General features: G+C 36.3%; 1 protein-coding gene across 3 annotated transcripts in view; it reads right to left on the bottom strand.

Annotated features, from left to right (window-relative positions):
* The window catches only part of SCLT1 (sodium channel and clathrin linker 1), a 188,564-nt gene that overhangs the window by 137,993 nt on the left and 28,178 nt on the right, over positions 1–22,393 (bottom strand). For all 3 annotated transcript variants that reach the window (XM_055317108.1, XM_055317107.1, XM_055317109.1), the window contains exons 6-7: positions 12,211–12,346; positions 3,554–3,676 (exon numbers count right to left, since the gene is read on the bottom strand). In XM_055317108.1, coding sequence (XP_055173083.1) covers positions 3,554–3,676; positions 12,211–12,346 — 259 coding nt within the window. The remainder of the gene's footprint in view (positions 1–3,553; positions 3,677–12,210; positions 12,347–22,393) is intronic.

The following is a 22,393-nucleotide window of genomic DNA, read 5'->3' on the forward strand; positions in this document are numbered from 1 at the left end:
AGCTGTTCTGAAAGATAGAAAGGGATGGAATACTTCCAAACTCATTTTATGAGGCCAGCATCACCTTAATTCCAAAACCAGACAAAGACCCCACCAAAAAGGAGAATTATAGACCAATATCCCTGATGAACACAGATGCAAAAATTCCCAACAAGATACTAGCCAATAGGATCTGACAGTACATTAAGAAGATTATTCACCATGACCAAGTGGGATTTATCCCTGGGATGCAAGGCTGGTTCAAAACTCGTAAGGCAATCAATGTGATAGATCATATCAACAAGAGAAAAAACAAGAACGATATGATTCTCTCAATAGATGTAGAGAAAGCATTTGACAAAATACAGCATCCATTCCTGATCAAAACTCTTCAGAGTGTAGGGATAGAGGGAACATTCCTCAACATCTTAAAAGCCATCTACGAAAAGCCCACGGCAAATATCATTCTCAATGGGGAAACACTGGGAGCCTTTCCCCTAAGAACAGGAACATCACAGGGATGTTCACTCTCACCACTATTCAACATACTACTAGAAGTCCTAGCCTAAGCAATCAGGCAACATTAAGAAATAAAAGGCATTCAAATTGGCAAAGAGGAAGTCAAACTCTCCCTCTTCGCCGATGACATGATACTCTACATAGAAAACCCAAAAGACTCCACCCCAAGATTGCTAGAACTCATACAGCAATTCAGCAATGTGGCAGGATACAAAATCAATGCCCAGAAATCAGTGGCATTTCTATACACCAACAATGAGACTGAAGAAAGAGAAATTAAGGGGTCAATCCCATTTACATTTGCACCCAAAAGCATAAGATACCCAGGAATAAACCTAACCAAAGAAATAAAGGATCTATACCCTAAAAACTACAGAACACTTCTGAAAGAAATTGAGGAAGACACAAGAAATGGAAAAATATTCCATGCTCATGGATTGGAAGAATTAATATTGTGAAAATGTCAATGCTACCCAGGTCGATTTACACATTTAATGCAATCCCTATAAAAATACCATGGACTTTCTTCACAGAGTTGGAACAAATCATCTTAAGATTTCTGTGGAATCAGAAAAGACCCCGAATAGCCAGGGGAATATTAAAAAAGAACACCAAAGCTGGGGGCATCACAATGCCAGATTTCAGGGTGTACTACAAAGCTGTGGTCATCAAGACAGTATGGTCCTGGCACAAAAACAGACACACAGATCAATGGAACAGAATAGAGAATCCAGAAATGGGTCCTCAACTCTACGGTCAACTAATATTTGATAAAGCAGGAAAAAGACTATCCACTGGAAAAAGGACAGTCTCTTCAATAAATGGTGCTGGGAAAATGGGACAGCTTCGTGCAGAAGAATGAAACTAGACCATTCTCTTACACCATACACAAAGATAAATTCAAGATGGATGAAGGATCTAAATGTGAGACAAGATTCCATCAAAATTCTAGAGGAGAACACAGGCAACACCTTATTTGAATTTGGCCACAGGAACTTCTTGCAAGATACATCTATGAAGGCAAGGGAAACAAAAGCAAAAATGAACCACTGGAACTTAATCAGGATAAAAAGCTTCTGCACATCAAAAGAAACAGTCAACAAAACTAAAAGACAACCTACAGAATGGGAGAAGATATTTGCAAATGGCCTATCAGATATAGGACTAGTATCCAAGATCTATAAAGAATTTATTAGACTTAACAGCAAAGAAACAAACAATCCAATCATGAAATGGGCAAAAGACATGAAGAGAAATCTCACAGAGGAAGACATAGACATGGCCAACAAGTACATGAGAAAATGCTCTGCATCACTTGCCATCAGGGAAATACAAACCAAAACCACAATGAGACACCACCTCACACCAATGAGAATGGTGAAAATTAAAAAGACAGGAGACAATAAACGTTGGAGAGGATGTGGAGAAAGGGGAACCCTCTTGCTCTGTTGGTGGGAATGTGAACTGGTGCAGCCACTCTGGAAAACTGTGTGTAGGGTCCTCAAAGAGTTAAAAATAGATCTGCCCTACGACCCAGCAATTGCACTACTGGGTATTTACCCTAAAGATACAGATGCAGTGACATGGCAGGACACCTGCACCTCAATGTTTATAGCAGCAATGTCCACAATAGCCAAACTGTGGAAGGAGCCTTGATGTCCATCGATAGATGTATGGATAAAGAAGATGTGGTCTATGTATACAATGGAGTATTACTCAGCCATTAGAAAAGACGAATACCCACCATTTGCTTTGACGTGGATGGAACTGGAGGGTATTATGCTGAGTCAAAGTCCATCGGAGAAGTACAAACATTATATGGTCTCATTCATTTGGGGAATATAAAAAATAGTGAAAGGGATTAAAGGGGAAAGGCGAGAAAATGAGTGGGAAATATCAGGGAGGATGATGGAACATGAGAGACTCCTTTTTTTTTGAGAGACTCCTAACTCTGGGAAATGAACAAGTGGTAGTGGAACGGGAGGTGGGCGGGGGGATGGGGTGACTGGATGACGGGCACTGAGGGGGCACTTGACGGGATGAACACTGGGGATATGCTATATGTTGGCAAATTGATCTCCAATAAAAAAATATACATACATACATAAATCAATAAATAAAACAACTGTGGTATAAAACTACCATTCATCTCCAGGCAATGTCAGCTGTACATTCTTGCAATATACTTGTTTTTATGTTTTTTTTTTTTTAAAGTAAAATAAAATTGAAAAACAAAACTCCTTTAGGTAGAATTTCCGAGTATGATGATAATAATAGGAAGATTCACAAACTGGAATTTAATAAAAGAGAATTGAAGATAGCAGTGATATCCACTGTATTTTAACAGATGCCTTCTCAAAACCCACAGAAAAGGAATCAGAATTGGAATACAGTTTTCAATGTTCCCAGCAGAAAAATAACTAATAGAAGGGTCAAGGAAGCAGGTTTTTCAATGGAATGGATGGTCTTCTGAGATAATAAGTTCCTGCCAACAGTGGTATAGCAAAAGCTTAGATGCCCACTTAGAAGGAATACAAAGATCATTCTAACTTTGGATAGAAAGAATGCCTTAATAACCATTTATGGCTCTTCTTTTTGTAAAATTCTATTCTGATTAATTTATGCTAAATACATTTGACATCTATTTTAGAGGTAACTTTAAGGGTGTCAAGATTTTCACTTTACATGATGTTTTCATTTTATTTGAGCAGGTTTCTTCACTGGCCATAATCTAATGAATAGTTCCTGTCATAAGCTAGGAAATAAAATATATAAAAGCTTTGGGAGTCCATTTATACATGATCATCTTAAAATTGCTTCTTACAACTAAATACAGCTTTCACTGCTAATCACATTATAAAACCTAATGTATACTAGGCATTGCTTTAACTAACTGTCCAAGAAATTTGTAACCAGCAAAAGTCTATTTAAAATAAAAAACACAGTAAACACTTAAGCATTCCTCTTCAAAATTAAGTTTCTCAAGAAAAAAGATATACAAGAAAGCTATGAAAACTGATATATAAGAAATGAAATCCATGAAATCCAAGATTACCTTTTGTTTTTGACTCTCAACTACATAAATCTGGGCCTCAGTCATATGTTCCTGATAAAGTCTCTGAAGTCTGCCCAATTCCTGGGAAACAGTCTGCCAGAGTTCCACAGCCTGAGTTTTTTCCTATAAAACAAAAAGAATTGAGAATTCATTAATTAGCAGGCTATTGGATAGTACAGATGAATCGTATTGTTTTACAGAATGAATTCTTGTATATAAAGTCACAAAAATAAAATTGGACCTTATGTAAAAATGGTAAAGTTATAATATTAACATAATATATTAATATAATAATATTTCTGATGGTATGCATTTGTATTAATAACACTTCAGAGAAGGGGTGCCTGGGTAACTCAGTTGATTAAGTGCCTGACCTTTGATTTCAGAACCAAGCATGATCTCAGGGTTGTGAAACTGAGCCTCACATTGGCCACTGTGCTAAATGTGAAACCTGTTTAAGAGTCTATCTCTCCCTTTGCCTCCCCGCCCCCTTCTCCCTCTCTAGAAACAAACAAAACACTAAAAACAAATAAAACAAGAAAATGATCCAGGGAATAAACCTAAAGATGAAAATTCCTCATGTTGAAATTTTCTTTTTATTCAGATTTCATGGCTAAAATTTAACTCTTAAATCAGAGATATGGATTTAAAGCACTATCTTTTTCCATAAGAAAATGTAAGTCTTAGAAATTACTAAAGAAGAAAACTTCTCCTGATAAAGTATGAGATTTTTTTTGGGGGGGGGGGGTTGTAAAAGTAATAAGTGTTGTAGAAAGGTGGGAAAACGCAGAGAAATAAAAAAACAAGAATAACCTGCAATTTTACACCTGATAGTAAATATTGCTAGTGTCTGGGTATAACCATCTTTATAAATTTTGGATGTAGTTTTTAAATGTGATTTTGGAACAGGATTTTGTATTTCTGTTCTTTTAACACAATTGGGAATCATATAGTGTGCTGCTTGTATTATACTATTTTCACTTGGCATTTTATAATTAGAGTTTTCTCAAGTCATTAACTCATCTTTTAATATAGCAAGTCTCAAAGTGTGATATGGGGATCCTTGAAGTCAAAATTATGTTCATAAAAATATGAAGACATTGTCTTTTCCACTCTCATCTTCTCATGAGTGTACATTGAAGTTTTCCAAAGTTTACATGATGTGATACCATCTCTCTGATGGGTATCACAATGTGTTCTTATGTGGCCTCATTTTTTTTTAAAAAAAGTCTGTTTTAATCTGTAATATGATCAACATTGATAGATATATAACCCACAAAAAAGAGTTCTTCAAGGTCCACAGTAATTTTTAATCATCCTCAAGAGAAGTCCCAAAACCAAAAGGGTAAAGAAATGCTGACCTGGTAGGTAAAGAGAATTATTCTCTTTTTACTGTCTGAAAAGAGAAGTGGAACAGGTTTTGGCCTGTGTATGAGTTCTAGCAATCTTGGGGTGGAGGCTTTTGGGTTTTCTATGTAGAGTATCATGTCATCGGCGAAGAGGGAGAGTGACTTCTTCTTTGACAATGTGAATGCCTTTAATGTCTTTTTGTTGTCTGATTGCTGAGGCTAGGACTTCCAATACTATGTTGAAAAGCAGTGGTGAGAGTGGACATCCCTGTCTTGTTCCTGATCTTAGGGGAAAGGCTCCCAATGCTTCCCCATTGAGAATGATATTTGCTGTGGGCTTTTCGTAGATGGCTTTTAAGATATCGAGGAAAGTTCCCTCTATCCCTACACTCTGAAGAGTTCTGATCAGGAATGGATGCTGTATTTTGTCAAATGCTTTCTCTGCATCTAATGAGAGGATCATATGATTCTTGGTTTTTCTCTTGCTGAATGATGAATCACATTGATTGTTTTACGAGTGTTGAACCAGCCTTGTGTCCCGGGGATAAATCCTACTTGGTCATGGTGAATAATTTTCTTAATGTACAATTGGATCCGATTGGCTAGTATCTTGTTGAGAAGTTTTGCATCCATGTTCATCAGGGATATTGGTCTGTAATTCTCCTTTTTGGTGGGGTCTTTGTCTGGTTTTGGAATTAAGGTGATGCTGGCCTCAAAGAACGAATTTGGAAGTACTCCATCTCTTTCTATCTCTCCAAACAGCTTTAGTAGAATAGGTATGATTTCTTCTTTAAACATTTGATAGAATTCTCCTGGGAAGCCATCTGGCCCTGGACTTTTGTGTCTTGGGAGGTTTTTGATGACTGCTTCAATTTCCTCCCTGGTTATTGGCCTGTTCAGGTTTTCTATTTCTTCCTGTTCCAGTTTTGGTAGTTTGGGGCTTTCCAGGAATGCGTCGAATTCTTCTAGATTGCCTAATTTATTGGCGTAGAGCTGTTCATAATATGTTTTTAAAATCGTTTGTATTTCCTTGGTGTTGGTAGTGATCTCTCCTTTCTCATTCATGATTTTATTAATTTGAGTCTTCTCTCTCTTCTTTTTAATAAGGCTGGCTAATGATTTATCTATCTTATTAATTCTTTCAAAGAACCAACTCTTGGTTTTGTTGATCTGTTCCACAGTTCTTCTGGTCTTGATTTCGTTGAGTTCTGCTCGAATCTTAATTAACTCTCTTCTTCTGCTGGGTGTAGGATCTATTTGCTGTTTTTTCTCCAGCTCCTTTATGTGTAATGTTAGCTTTTGTATTTGAGTTCTTTCCAGTTTTTGAATGGATGCTTGTATTGCGATGTATTTCCCCCTTAGGACTGCTTTTGCTGCATCCCAAAGATTTTGAATGGTTCTATCTTCATTCTCATTAGTTTCCATGAATCTTTTTAATTCTTCCTTAATTTCCTGGTTGACCCTTTCATCTTTTTGCAGGATGGTCCTTAACCTCCATGTGTCCTTCCAAACTTCTTGTTGTGATTTAGTTCTAATTTCAAGGCATTATGGTCTGAGAATATGCAGGGGACAATACCAATATTTTGCTATCAGTTCAGACCCGATTTCTGACCCAGTATGTGTTCTATTCTGGAGAAAATTCCATGTGCACTTGAGAAGAATGTGTATTCAGTTGAGTTTGGATGTAGAGTTCTGTAGATATCTGTGAAATCCATCTGGTCCAGTGTATCATTTAAAGCTCTCGTTTCTTTGGAGATGTTGTGCTTAGAAGACCTATCCAGTATAGAAAGAGCTAGATTGAAGTCACCAAGTATAAGTGTATTATTATCTAAGTATTTCTTCACTTTGGTTATTAATTGATTTAAATATTTGGCAGCTCCCACATTCAGGGCATATATTTTGAAGATTGTTAAGTCCTCTTGTTGGATAGATCCTTTAAGTATGATATAGTGTCCTCTTCATCTCTCACTACAGTCTTCGGGGTAAATTTTAGTTTATCTGACATAAGGATGGCTACCCCTGCTTTCTTTTGAGGACCATTTGAATGGTAAATGGTTCTCCAACCTTTCATTTTCAGGCTGTAGGTGTCCTTCTGTCTAAAATGAGTCTCTTGTAGACAGCAAATAGATGGGTCCTGCTTTTTTATCCAGTCTGAAACCCTGCGCCTTTTGATGGGGTCATTAAGCCCATTCACGTTCAGAGTTACTATTGAAAGGTATGAGTTTAGTGTCATCATGATATCTATTCAATCCTTGTTTTTGTGGATTGTTCCACTGAACTTCTTCTTAAAGGGGAATTTTAAGAGTCCCCCTTAAAATTTCTTGCAGAGCTGGTTTGGAGGTCACATATTCTTTCAGTTCCTGCCTGTCTTGGAAGCTCTTTATCTCTCCTTCCATTTTGAATGAGAGCCTTGCTGGATAAAGTATTCTTGGTTGCATGTTCTTCTCATTTAGGACCCTGAATATATCCTGCCAGCCCTTTCTGGCCTGCCAGGTCTCTGTGGAGAGGTCTGCTGTTACCCTAATATTCCTCCCCATGAAAGTCAGGGACTTCTTGTCTCTTGCTGCTTTAAGGATCTCCTCTTTATCTTTGGAATTTGCAAGCTTCACTATTAAATGTCGAGGTGTTGAACGGTTTTTATTGATTTTAGGGGGGGATCTATTTCCTGGATCTGAATGCCTGTTTCCCTTCCCAGATTGGGAACGTTTTCAGCTAGGATTTGTTCAAATACATATTCTGGCCCTCTGTCCCTTTCGGCGCCCTCGGGAACCCCAATTAAACGTAGGTTTTTCTTCCTCAGACTGTCATTTATTTCCCTTAATCTGTCTTCATGGTCCTTTAATTGTTTATCTCTTTTTTCCTCAGTTTCCCTCTTTGCCATTAACTTGTCTTCTATGTCACTCACTCGTTCTTCCACCTCGTTAACCCTCGTCGTTAGGACTTCTAGTTTGGATTGCATCTCATTCAATTGATTTTTAATTTCTGCCTGATTGGATCTAAATTTTGCAGTCATGAAATCTCTTGAGTCCTTTATGCTTTTTTCTAGAGCCACCAGTAGCTGTATAATAGTGCTTCTGAATTGGCTTTCTGACATTGAATTGTAACTCTGTGGGAGAGAGGGCTGTTTCTGATTCTTTCTTTTGAGGTGAGGTTTTCCTTCTAGTCATTTTGCTCAGTGCAGAGTGGCCAAAAACAAGTTGTATTGGGAAAAGGAGAAAAAGAGAGGAGAGAAAGAAGGAAAGAAAAGAGAAAAAGAAAAAAGAAAAAAGGAAGAAAAAAAGGAAAAAAGAGAAGAAAAAGAGAAAGAAAAAGAAAGAAAAAAAGGGGGGTGGGGGAAGCAAATAGAAATCAAAAAGCAAAAAAAAAAATAATAATAACAAAATAAAATAAAAATAAACCATGGGGGAGTATCTTCTGTTTCTGTATACTTTAAGTCCCTTGACTTCCCCTGGAACTGGTCAGTCTAGCTGGTCTTCTGGGGGAGGGGCCTGTTGTGCTGATTTTCAGGTTTAAGCACTTGGGGGAGCTGCTCTGCCCCCTGCCTGGTGCAGGGTTCAGTGGGGGTTGTTTATCCCGTGAGGCCCCAGGAGGAACAACCGCAGTGGTGGGGCCAGCTCTGGAGCCCTGGAGTCAGCTCCCGCAGGAACTACGGAGCTCAGTCTGCAGGGCCTGGAGGCTCCGGGGGCGGGGCCGCTGATCTGCTCAGCTCGGGGCAGGAGCGTCCTTGCTGTCCTGGGCCCTCCTGGCCTCTGCCTGTCCCGGGAGGAGGCCGGATCCTGGGCTGTGGCCCGGGTGCCCTGTGTTCCGGGCCCTGCGCTGTTGGATTTGCACTCCGGCTGTGCAGCCGCCTCTCCGAGGAGCCTCCGCCCGAGCCCCTCCGAGCTGCTCCCGGGTCAATGTGCGCACGCGCTGCAGCCCTTCATGGAGCTTTGCGCACTCTCCCCGTGGCGCAGGTGCCTGTTAGTGTCCCAGGGAGCCTGAGGGCATCCCCGCCCTCCTGGGGTCCTGCTCCAACTCCCTGCGAGGCCTTTCCGCTGGGGAAGATTGGTGAAGCTCCTGCTTCTCTGGGACAGTGCTTTCCTGTCTGGGGGGCACTTGCCCCGGCCTTAGCCTGGCTCCTCGCGGGGCCCCTCCCCCTCGGATGCCTTTTGTTTCTTTATTTTTTTCCCAGTCTTCCTACCTTGATAGAAGTGCGAACTCTTCTCACTGTAGCATTCCAGCTGTTCTCTCTTTAAATCTCAGGCCGAATTCGTAGATTTTCAGGATGATTTGAAGGTTATCTAGGTAATCTGGTGGGGACAGGTGATTTGGGGACCCAACTCTTCCACCATCTTGCCCCTCCTTCTCCAAAATAGGTAAATTTATTAACTTACATGTGGGTTAGGCACTTACGTTAAGTGCTTTGTGGGAATTTCTGAATTACCATTAGAATTCTAGAAGAATTATTATAATCTTCATATATAAATGAAGGTAAGGTACAAAGACATTTCCCAAGATCACAGAGCTAGAAAACAGAATAGAGAACAAATTCAAGAAGTCTGACCAGAGGTTTTTTTTTTTTTTTTTTTTTTTTTTTAAATTTTTTTATTTATTTATGATAGTCACACAGAGAGAGAGAGGGGGGCAGAGACACAGGCAGAGGGAGAAGCAGGCTCCATGCACCGGGAGCCCGACGTGGGACTCGATCCCGGGTCTCCAGGATCGCGCCCTGGGCCAAAGGCAGGCGCCAAACCGCTGCGCCACCCAGGGATCCCTGACCAGAGGTTTTTTTTTAATAAAAGCCTGTGTTCCATGAAAGCAGGAACCAACACTTTCCATTATATCGTCAACAATCAGCACAGTGCCTGATACGTAATAGACACCTAATTAATACTTATGAAATAAAGATACCGCATAGTCAAACTCTTTATGCTTATTACTTTGATAAGCAGAATATAAAAAATTAATCTATTTTTTTACTATAAATTGTATTTAACTTAGTTTTTGTCTCTTCATTTTGGATTCAACTAGTCTTCATTCATTCATAACACAAAGCTTTTTTTTTCTTAAGTTTTATTTTTTTTATTTTTATTTTTTTATTTTTTTAAGTTTTTATTTAAATTCCAGTTAGTTAACATACAGTTAACTGTATATATATATATATACACACACATATATATGTGTGTATATATATACAGTGTAATATAAATTTCAAGTGTACAATTTAGTGATTGTACACTAACTCCAGTTGCTGGAGGGGTGGTGGGAGGGGAATGGAGTAATTGGGTGATGGGCATTAAGAACAGGAAGTGATGTGATGAGCCCTGGGTGTTATATGCAACTGATGAATTATTGAATTCTACGTCTGAAACTAATGTACAATAAAAGTTGGCTAATTGAATTTAAATAAAAAAAACCCCATAAAGGTCTTTCAATTTAGTGATGGGGATTCCAAAACAATTTTATGTATTTTATCATACCTTAAAAACAAAATACATAAATATAAATGAATAATAACCAGAACGTTTATTACTGTTCTGATATAATTGAGTTATAACATTTCATATTATTTATATTTTATCAAACTGCCTAAACTCTCATTCAGTTAAAGTTTTATATTTATATACAAAGTACAATATAGATTTTGTGGGAAATTGTATTTATAACCAATCAGCTTTTTCCTTTTTGACTGCTCAGACTTAGACCTCATCAAATCTTCTACGAAGTGACAGATTCAAAATGCAGCAAAAAACAGGACCGTCTTCAGAGACATAATATAAGGTAGAGCAGGATGTAGAAGGAGAAAGGCAAAGAGAGGGTAAGACAGGAGGAGAAAAAGGTAAGGAATGAGAGAACAAGTTTGCTTTAAAAAGAAAAAAAGACTAATTTTGAAGTTTTAATAAAATTAAGCATTGGGAATTATAGCAACAAAAGTACTGCAGAGATGCCTTTGAGAGACAGGGTTTGCTTTTGTTTTGTTTTTTTAAACTACAAATCTTATCTAGTTTTCATTCCACTTCCTTTTTAAAGAATTTTTAAGTTTTACTGAGCCATGATTGACAAATAATCATTGTATATATTTAAGAGGGTTCTTTTACATACAGAGTACCAAGAATTGCATTTTGTGCACTAGCTTTTGATAGCCTGTTAGAAAACATTAATAAGCCAAAATTAATTTCCATTTATTTCTATATAAGTATTTATAAATCCTTTCTGATAATATTAGTCTGAACAGAGCTCAAACTAGAGCTTAAAAGTTTGAAAGAGCATGCTTTCTTGTTATTTTTTTCCTCTGTTACTTTTTCAAATTCCTTCCCTTTAACATGAAAAAATAAATTCAGTGTTAAATATGTATTCCTTTATTATGGTAAATATAGCCTGTTTGATTAAATTATCACTTTCATAAGTATAAGAATTCCAAAACCAAATTTCTAGGGTATAAAAAAGTGATTTTTCATAGATAACTATTAAATCAAAATTGCAATAAAGAATATGTAATCTCCATTTATAAATGAAGAAACTGAGGCATACAGCTAAAAAGTAGAACAGAGACTCAAATTCATAAAAGATATGAGATGCCGAGGATATAAAATGTGAATTAAAATTCCCTATGTATAATCACGGATTTCAGTGTTGAAAACAGAAATATATACCATAGCTTCCCAAATATTTCAACTACTATGATGGAGGAAAAAAGGAGAAAAGGTAATTCAGAGAAGAATAATTTTAGAAAAATATAATTCTATATCTTTGAAAATTGAAGAAAATACCATACCAGAACACAGAAAAATGTAAATTTAGGCATGTTATTTTCTTTAAAAATTTCCTTGCGTGTTAAAACTTATTTTTTTAAAGATTTATTTGAGAGAGAGAGACACACAGAGAGAGAGAGCCCATGCACACACGAGTAAGCTAGTGGAGGGGCAGAGGGAGAGAGAATTTCAAGCCAACTCCCCACTGAGCACAGAGCCAGATGCAGGGCTCAATCTCAAGACCCTGACCTCATGACCTGAGCCAAAATTGAGAGTCATATGCCCAACCCACTGAGCCACTCAGGCATTTCTGGCATTAAAATATTTTTATAAGACACAAAAATCATGTCAAAAGCTTTATGATTTAATTAAAATATATATTCAGTAGCTAGATTTTTAACAACCAGGGAAGGTACATAGTATAAGTTTTGTTACATGCTAACTATTCTTGTAAATTGTAGAAAATCGCAAAGTATTAATTTTGCTATTCTGTTATCCACTCATGAATAATGAATAACAGGGATTTTAAAAGCTCTGTTTATTCAGAATTTAATTTAAAAAAATTTATGTCACTCACTTGATTGGCTAGTTGTAATTGTTCTTGCAGATTCCTGACTGTTTCATCATCTGTATATATATCACTTCCCATGTCTGTGCCAAAGGGAAAGGTCTCTAGTTGTTTTTCAATAGCATCTTTTAATTCGCTGTGCAACCTGTAGAAAAAACAGTTGACACAATAATAATATAAATTCATTTTACTAATGGTAATCACTATTTCAGGGAAAACTAAATAAACATTTGGGTCAAAAAGCATTCTTTAAAAAAATTCTTTACACAAAAATAATTTTTAAGTAGACCTTAAAAATTAGAATTGTTAACCACCATTAAATACTGTGCTCTGAGAATAAAAATATAACAATTTCAAATGCATCAAATTTGTCAGAGTAAAAGCAAGAATAACTCAGTGTATCCTAAGATTTTATTTTTTCAAGATAGTAAGATTTAGGTATTATATACTATTAATTGATGAAATAGGCATTCAGAAAAAATTGTAAATATAATAGTGGTTCCATTTATTTTTTTTTTATATAGTCAACTAAAAGGAAATGGGATATAAAATGCTGCAGAATTATTTATTTTCTTCATTGTGTTTCACAGAACTCAGGTGACATCTTATTAGATCCAGTTAATAAACAGAGTAGGATAAAATTGTTGCTGGTTATGAAATCAAAATTAGAAGCTTTATTTTTCAGTATATTTTACATAAGCTTGACCATAACTCTGAAAGCGTCAAGTTCAATTTTAATCTTAACATTATAGATATTTATGCTTTAATACAGCTACCAAAAGAAAGTTATAGAAAGATACATCTAAAAAGACTGTTTTATTTAAAAATGATAGAAACCTAAAAGGGAAAAAGTTTTTATAATATCAGAAAAACTTGAAAACCTTTAATTCATAAATTATAAACAGAGGTTATTTATAAAACACATCTCAAGGTAGTTTCCCAAAGAAACTGCATCTATTTAAAATAAAGAGAATTACCTACTGATATTAAAAATCTCCTTTGAAACTAGAAAAATTCAATACTAATTTTTAGAATATATTTATTTAAAATAAAGTTCATTAAACATAATAAAACTCACAGGATTATTAACTTTAGAAACAAAAAAAAATAATCACTCCCTAAGGAAAGGACAAGAGCTTGCTAATTATTCTCTAGTTAAAAAATTTAAAAGTACTTAAAATTATCAACAACCCAAAGGTTCATTCTTTTGCATGTAGCTGCCCAGTTTCCCCGTATCATTTGTTGAAGAGACTTTTTTCCCATTGCATATTCTTGCCTCTTTTGTCGAAGATTAACTGACTATATAATCATGGGTTTAAGTATTTCTGGTATTTTAAAAAATATTTTGTAAAATATAAGAATTTTTAAAAAGACATCCCAAGTCCTAGAGAAAAACCATTATTAATGGTGTGATTTATTTTCTAGTAGAATTTTTGCTCTCTATTAAAAACAGATATACCATACTGCTAATTTTTTATAATCTGCCTTTTAAACTCTATTACTGAAACATATGCATTCTTTCATATTATAAAACACTTTCCTATAAATATTTTAATGATGGCATCATATTCCATTATTTCCATTATACAGATATTTCTATTATAAATAACTCGGTATACTCCTCTAGAGTAATTTTAAATGAAATGAAAAATATAGTAAAAATACTTATTTAGTATACTAAAAACATTAGAAACATTGAGAATTAAAGTGTTTTATTTCTTTGTAAAAAACTCATTCCTTAGAACCGGGGTTCTAAGGACCGGGGTATTTATACAGTTCTAAATAACAGTAAGACAGTTATCAGTATTTTTACAAAAATTTTTAAAGGTCACAGGAAAAAAGCATAATTTTCATCCACTGATTAAGATCACTTTCCATAGTTTCAGCTTCCAAGGTCATTTTTCTAGTCCTGCACTATCATACATAGCAAGGACTGCCCATGTATAGATTATTTTTGTTTTAGTACCTTAAGTACTTAGGGACAAAGTGTCCCATCTTGCAGTTTGCAATGCTTGCTGGCTCTTGCCCAACGTGCTCCAATTCCTCAGGTATTTTATAATTTTGGTTTAGTTTACTGTCTTCTTCTAACCTCTTCTGCAAATTCTTAGAGATCACTGATTTTTAGAATTTCTTTTCTAATATATATAGTTAAGATGATAGATTTCCCTCTAAGAATGGTCTTAGCTGCAACCTACAACCTTTGATGACTTTCATTATCAACCAGTAAAAAGTATGTTTTAATTTTTCATTATTAATCCCTTGGCCTATAAGTAACATTTAGAAGTTGCTTAACTAAACTACAGTTGGGAATTTTCTAGTTACCTTTAAAAAAGCTGATTTCTAGTATAGTTTTCACTGTCATCAAAGAATATAATCAGAGTAATATTGATACTTTAAAAACCCAAGATATTTTTTGGAACTGGTCGATTGTGGAAGTGTTATATGTGTACTTAAAAAGAATATGTATTCTGGAGTATTGGGGATTAGTATTCAATATATGTTTCTTACAGATTTGTTAACTGCATTGTTCAAATATTACATACTCTTAATTTTTTGGTTGTTTCCAATTACTGAGAACAATCTGTTTATATCTCCTACTATCACAGTTTTTCCCTGGGACCTGGGGTGCCTTTTAAAAAATTGTCATTATATTTATGTATTGGTCACTTTTCTCTTATTAAACATTTTCTATCAGGAAAAATAAAGTATTTAAAAACAACCTTTTGTTATTGATGCTTTTAAGTACTTTTAAAAAATTTAATTGGTCTGTCTTCAATGCTACCATTGAAGTTTTCAATTCTAGAATAATAGAAAAACTGAAAAATTTCCATTCTGGACTTTGTTATTGAGTGCTTACAATTTTAAAATTGTCATATCTTTTGGGAAAATTGAATCTTTATCATTGTCCCTTTTTATTCCTAATAATCTGTTCTGCATTAAAGTCTACTGTGTCTGATATTATTTGCTTTCTTTTGGCTAGCACTTGCATGGTATATCTATTTTCCATCCTTTTATTTTGTATCCATTCTATATTACATTTTAGGAACCTCTCTAATAAGTGTATTCTACAATTGGTTTCTTTTTTTAATCTCCTCCGAGACATCACTTTTAATTGTAGCATGTAATACACTGAAATTTAATATAATTACTAATATATTTGGGTTTACATCTACTACCTTAGTATTTGTTTCTATATGCCCTATTATGATTTTCTCTCTTTTCATGCTTTCTTCTGATTTATTTTTTTAATGTGCTCATTTTAGGTGACTCTTTAAAAAAATAAGATATTTTTGAGCAGTTTTAGATTCACAGCAAAAGCAAGCAGAAAGTAGAGAGATTCCCCAATAAACTCCCTGGCACCCATCAGCATGATCTCCATCACCAGAATGATATATTTTGTTGCAACTGATAAACATACATAGACTCAATCACTCAAAGTCTATAGTTTACGTTAGGGTTCACTCTTATAGAGTTATACATCCTACAATGACATGTATCATCATCATTACAGTGTCTTACAGAATAGTTTGCCCTAAAAATCCTATGTCCTCTGCCTTTTCATCCTATCCAATCCTACTCTCTCCCCACAGGCCCTGGCAACCACTGATCATTTTACTGTCCTCCATAGTTGTTTTGTTTTTGGTTTTTTAAGATTTCTTATTTAAGAGGGGGAGACCTTGTGCACATGGTCAAGGGAGGGGCAGAGGGGGCGGAAGAGACAATCTTAAGCAGATTCTACACTGAGCCTGGAGACCAACACAGGACTTGATCTTACCACCCCAAGATCATGACCTGAGCTGAAAACAAGAGTCAGCTGCCCAATGAACTGCACCAACCAGGTGCCCCTTGTCTCCATAGTTTTGTCTTTTCCAGAATGTCATATAGTGGAATCATACAATCTGTAGCCTTTTCAGATTGGCTTCTTTCACTTACTAGTATCTACGTAGGGTTCCTCCATACTTTCTCCAGGTCTGATAGTTCATTTCTTTTTATTGCTGAATAATATTCCACAGTCTGGATGTACCACAGTGTATTTATCCAATCACCCATTGATGGACATCTTGGTTGTGTCCAAGTTTTGGAATTGTGAATAAAGCTGCTACAAACAACTTTTAATTTTTTCCAAACCATTGTTGTTTTTTTTTATGTATCATTAACAAATCTTGAAGATTAGACATCAATAATTTAATCATGTTCACCAAATATCTGAAGAGGTATTATATACAAGATAATAGGACTTCCGGTTCTAGTTGTACTTATTCAAATATATAATAATTAAGTCAAAATGCAAGAGTCTTGGAAAAATAAAAAGAAGAAAGTTCCATCATTTTGGATGGCTTGAGAGTAAGAAGAGAAATCATATAAAGCTTTGTGGAGGTAGACAGTGTTATCATTATCAACGAGTAGCACTCATTTTTTCTGCTGTCAACACTGATTAGTTGCTCTCTGCTTTTTAGTGCAACTTCTAAAAAAGTTAATCTTACTGGTTTAGCTAATTACAAAACTGATCTGCTAAAAGAACTGATACACAGACCACAGTTACAAAGCTAGACAATCAGGAAGCAACTATACTAACTACTGGTTCCAAGATCACACCTTTTTATCTGAGATCCTGGAATTAGGATGTTACTGTCAGAGAGCTATTGCCTGCAGGAACCCTGCCTTAGCTTTGATAGAAGTGGCTACCCAGAATTATCAACTCTAGAGCCACACTATACTCGTTAGATTCTCAGTCATAAAAATAGATCCTCAGATACTGCTTCTCCTCCTACTTATCTCCTAATTTAGGTATTTTACAAGCACTTATTAGCAGAACCTAATTCACATCATGAGCTAGTTTTCAGTTTCCAGCTTCTGTAGTACAGGAAGGCATATTAAAAAGAGGTTGGAACAGTCAATCTATATCATAGCTGCATGAACCTGTTATTATGATTGCATAATTACATATGACCCAAAGTGGTAAAATTAGAGTATAAAAGAGTTGTTTTTTTCCATGAAACCTAAACTGAAAATGAAAGGCTCAATAAAGATGAGTCATTAAAGAACTGCTATTCAATTAAAGGTAACTACAAAAAGTCAGAAAAATTATAAAATCACAGAAGATCAAAAGGAGATCAAAAAGATCTCTAAGTTTTTACTTTTTAGAGACAATGAAACTCAAAATTTTAAAGAATTATACTTATATGGTTTATGCATAGAAGAGCACTAGTTGATGGTAGTAGGTATAAAGCAGTTAAGTAAGAATAGACAAGGGCCTTGTTCTCATGAAGGATACATTCTAGTAGGTAAGACAAATAAGCAAGCAAATAATTTCAAATAGAAATAAGTGCCATAAATAAAATTGTATTACAGAAAAAAGAAATACGAGAGTGGAAATAGCTAGAAATGTAGTCAGGGAATGCTTTCCTGATAAAAGATCTGAACAAAGGGAAGGAGACAGTACCGTGTGGTCTGGAGAAGAGCACTCTAGGCAGAAGAAATCAGTAAGGTCTTCAGGGGAAATTGGTTTGCCAGATTTAAGGAAGCTAAATAAGAAGGCTGGTGTGACTAGAGACTAGTAATCAGAACAAAAACAAAGTTATAAACAGAGACAGAGAAATCAGGGTAGCTCTGGCTTTATACAAGATTTGAAATAGAAACTTAAAACTTTATAAAGCTTAGGATTTTGGTAGACTTTTGGGATGGTCTTCCCCACAGCACCTCAAGTAGCACAAGAACAGCAGTATCTAACATGGACAACATATCAATGAATGAGTGTGGCTGTGAGTCAAAAAACTTTTATTTACAAAAAGAGATAAGAGGCCAAATTTGGTCCATAGGCTGTAGTTTATGAATCTCTGCCAGATGCAAGTAAGTCTATCAGTATATTTTGGCTGTAATAAAATGACTAACAAAAAATGATGGCCATTTAAAAAAAAAGATTATTTCTTTGAGAGTGAGAGAGCACGTGCACACACTAGTGGGGGAAGGGGCAAAGGAATAGAGGGACAAGCAAGCTCCCCACTGAGCAGGGAGCCCAACTTGAGACTCAATCCTAGGACACTGATATCATGACCTGAGTTGAAATCAAGAGTTAGACGCTTAACCAACTGAGCCACCCAGGTGCCCCAAGGATGGCTGGTCATTTTTGTCTTTTTTATCACTGTTTTCCTTGAATGGTGCCTGGCACTTACTAAGTACTTAATAAATACTTACAAATGAATGACTATTTTATTACCTCATCTAATATTAAATCGGAAGAGTAAGTGGTTCCAGATTTGTTTCAGCAGTTTGATAATGTAATAAAGACCACAAGGTTTCTCATCTTTCCCTTCTTTCAATCTTGATATCTCCCCACATGGTTACAAAATGGCTATACCAACTTCACACTTTTCTTTTTTCTTTTCTTCCTTCCTTCCTTCCTTCTTTTTCAAGATTTTATTTATTTACTCATGAGAGATACAGAGAAAAAAGCAGACATAGGCAGAGGGAGAAGCAGTTTCCCTATGGGGAACCCCATGCAAGACTTGATTCCAGGACCCCAGGATCATGATCTGAGCCAAAGGCAGACACTCAACCACCAAGTTACCCAGGTGCCCTGCACACATCACTTCCTAAAATGACAAGAAGCCAGAAGAGGTTAAAGCTTTGTCTTCTTCTTTTTTCCCCAATCAGGGAGAAAATGTTTTACCAGAAGCTCTACAACAGACTTTCTCTTATATATCACTGGCTAAAAATAGGGTCTCATGTTCATTCCTAGACCAATCCCTGGTAAAAAGAAATTCAAACTAGTTTAAATAAAAGACTTATCATTTACGATTGTGGTGGCAACTCATCTCCCATGAGCACATTGACACTGAAACAAAATCAGAGTTGAATGAAAGAAGAAAAATGGCTCTTATGGAGGCAACAAATATCTTCCCTACCCTGAATAATAAAATAAACAATAAAAATTAGTATTTGGCAATGCAAGCCTTCCTCCAAAAACTGGAAAAAACTCAAATACAAAAGCTAACTTCACAACTAATGGAATTGGAGAAGGAACAGCAAATAAAACCTACACCCAGCAGAAGAAGAGAGATAAAAAAGATTCAAGCAGAACTCAGTGAAATAGAGACCAGAAGAACTGTAGAACAGATCAACAAAACCAGGAGTTGGTTCTTTGAAAGAATTAATAAGGTAGATAAACCCCTAGCCAGCCTTATTAAAAACAAGAGAGAAAAGACTCAAATTAATAAAATCACAAATGAAAGAGGAGAGATTACAAACAATACCAAGGAGATACAAACGATTTTAAAAACGTATTATGAGCAGCTATACACCAATAAATTAGGCAATCTAGAAGAAATGGACGCATTTCTGGAAAACCACTAATTACCAAAATTGGAACAGGAAGAAATAGAAAACCTGAACAGGCCAATAATCAGCAAGGAAATTGAAGCAGTCATCAAAAACCTCCCAAGACACAAAAGTCCAGAGCCAGCTGGCTTCCAGGGGAATTCTATCAAACATTTAAAGAAGAAATAATACCTATTCTACTAAAGCTATTCAGAAGGATAGAAAAAAATAGAATATTCCAAACTCGTTTGATGAGGCCAGCATTACTTTGATTCCAAAACAAGACAAAGACCCCACCAAAAAGGAGAATTACAGACCAATATCCCTGATGAACACAGATGCAAAAATTCTCAACAAGATATTAGCCTATAGGATCCAACAATACATCCATCGTAACCAAGTAGGATTTATCCCTGAGACGGTGGTTCAACACTCATAAAGCAATCAATGTAATAGATCACATCAACAAGAGAAAAAAACAAGAACCATATGATCCTCTCAATATATGCAGAGAAAGTATTTGACAAAATATAGCAACCATTCCTGATCAAAACTCTTCAGAGTGCAGGGATAGAGGGGATAGTCTTCAATATCTTAAAAGCTATAAATGAAAAGCCCACAATGAATATCATTCTCAATGGGGAAAAACCGAGAGCCTTTCCCCTAAGATCTGGAACACGACAGGGATGTCCATTCTCACCACTGCTGTTCAACATAGCACTAGAAGTCCTAGCCTCAGCAATCAGGCAACAAAAAGAAATAAAAGGCATTCAAATTGTCAAAGAGGAAGTCAAACTCTCCCTCTTCGCAGATAACATGATACTGTAAAACCCCAAAGAAAGACTCTACCCCAAGATTGCTAGAACTCATACAGCAATTCAGCAATGTGACAGGATACAAAATCAATGCCCAGAAATCAGTGGAATTTCTATACACCAACAATGAGACTGAAGAAAGAGAAATTAAGGAGTTAATCCCATTTACAATTGCATCCAAAAGCATAAGATACCTAAGAATAAACCTACCCAAAGAAGTAAAGGATCTATACCCTACAAACTATAGAATACTTCTGAAAGAAACTGAGGAAGACACAAAGAGATTGAAGAACATCCCATGTTCATGGATTGGAAGAATAAGTATTGTAAAAAAGTCTCTGCTACCTAGAGCAATTTACATGTTCAGTGCAATCTCTAACAAAATACCATGGACTTTGTTCACAGAGTTGGAACAAATAATCTTAATATTTGTATTGGATCAGAAAAGACCGCGAATAGCCAGGGGAATATTGAAAAAGAAAAACAGAGCTGGGGGTATCACAATGCCAGATTTCAGGTTGATCAAAGAAGTGATCATCAAGACAGTGTGGTCCTGGCACAAAACAAATACACAGATCAATGGAACAGTATAGAGAATCCAGAAATGGGTCCTCAACTCTGTGGTCAGCTAATATTTAACAAAGCAGGAAAGACTATGCACTGGAAAAAGGAGAGTCTATTTAATAAATGATAAACTCAAAATGGATTAAAGATCTAAATGTAAGACAAGAATCCATCAAAATCCTGGAGAACACAGGCAACACCCTTTTTGAATTTGGCCACAGCAACTTCTTGCAAGATACATCTATGAAGGCAAGGGAAACAAAAGCAAAAATGAACTACTGGAACTTTTTTTTTTTTTTTTAGATTTTATTTATTCATAGAGAGATAGAGAGGGGGCAGAGACACAGGCAGAGGGAGAAGCAGGCTCCATACAGGAAGCCCAACATGGGACTCAATCCCAGGTCTCCAGGATCACACCCCAGGCTACAGGCAGCGCTAAACCACTGCACCACCAGGGCTGCCCGAACTACTGGAACTTAATCAGGATAAAAAGCTTCTGCACATCAAAAGAAACAGTCAACAAAACTAAAAGACAACCTACAGAATGGGAGAAGATATTTGCAAATGATCTATCAGATAAAGGGCTAGTATCCAAGGTATATGAAGAACTTATTAAACTCAACAGCAAAGAAACAAACAATCCAATCATGAAATGGGCAAAAGACACGAACAGAGGAAGACATAGACATGGCCAACAAGTACATGAGAAAATGCTCTGCATCACTGGTCATCAGGGAAATACAAATCAAAACCACAATGAGATACCACCTCACACCAGTGAGAATGGGGAAAATTAACAAGACAGAAAACAACAAATGTTGGAGAGGATGTGGAGAAAGGGGAACCCTCTTGCACTGTTGGTGGGAATGTGAACTGGTGCAGCCACTCTGGAAAACTGTGTGGAGGTTCCTCAAGAGTTAAAAATAGAGCTACTCTATGACCCAGCAATTGCACTGCTGGGGATTTACCTCAAAGATACAGATGTAGTGAAACGCCGGGACACCTGCACCCCAATGTTTATAGGAGCAATGTCCACAATAGCCAAACCATAGAAGGAGCCTTGGTGTCCTTCGAAGATGAATGGATAAATAACACACATATACATACACACACACACACACACACACAATGGAATATTAGCCATTAGAGAGGACGAATACCCATCATTTACTTCGATGTGGATGAACTGGAGGGAATTATGCTGAATGAATTAAGTCAATCGGAGGACAATCACCATATGGTTTCACTCATACGGGGAATAGAAGAAATTGTGAAAGGGATTATAAGGGAAAGGAGGGAAAATAAGTGGGAAAAATTAGAGAGGGAGACAAAACATGAGAGACTCCTAACTCTGGGAAACAAACAAGGGGTAGTGGAAGGGGAGGTGGATGGGTGGGGGGCTGGGGTAACTGGGTGATGGGCACTGAAGAGGGCACTTGATGGGATGAGCACTAGGTGTTATACTGTATGTTGGCAAATCGAACTTCAATTAAAAC

Source organism: Nyctereutes procyonoides, unplaced genomic scaffold (assembly GCF_905146905.1).
Source record: "Nyctereutes procyonoides isolate TBG_1078 unplaced genomic scaffold, NYPRO_anot_genome, whole genome shotgun sequence".
Classification (NCBI taxonomy): domain Eukaryota; kingdom Metazoa; phylum Chordata; class Mammalia; order Carnivora; family Canidae; genus Nyctereutes; species Nyctereutes procyonoides.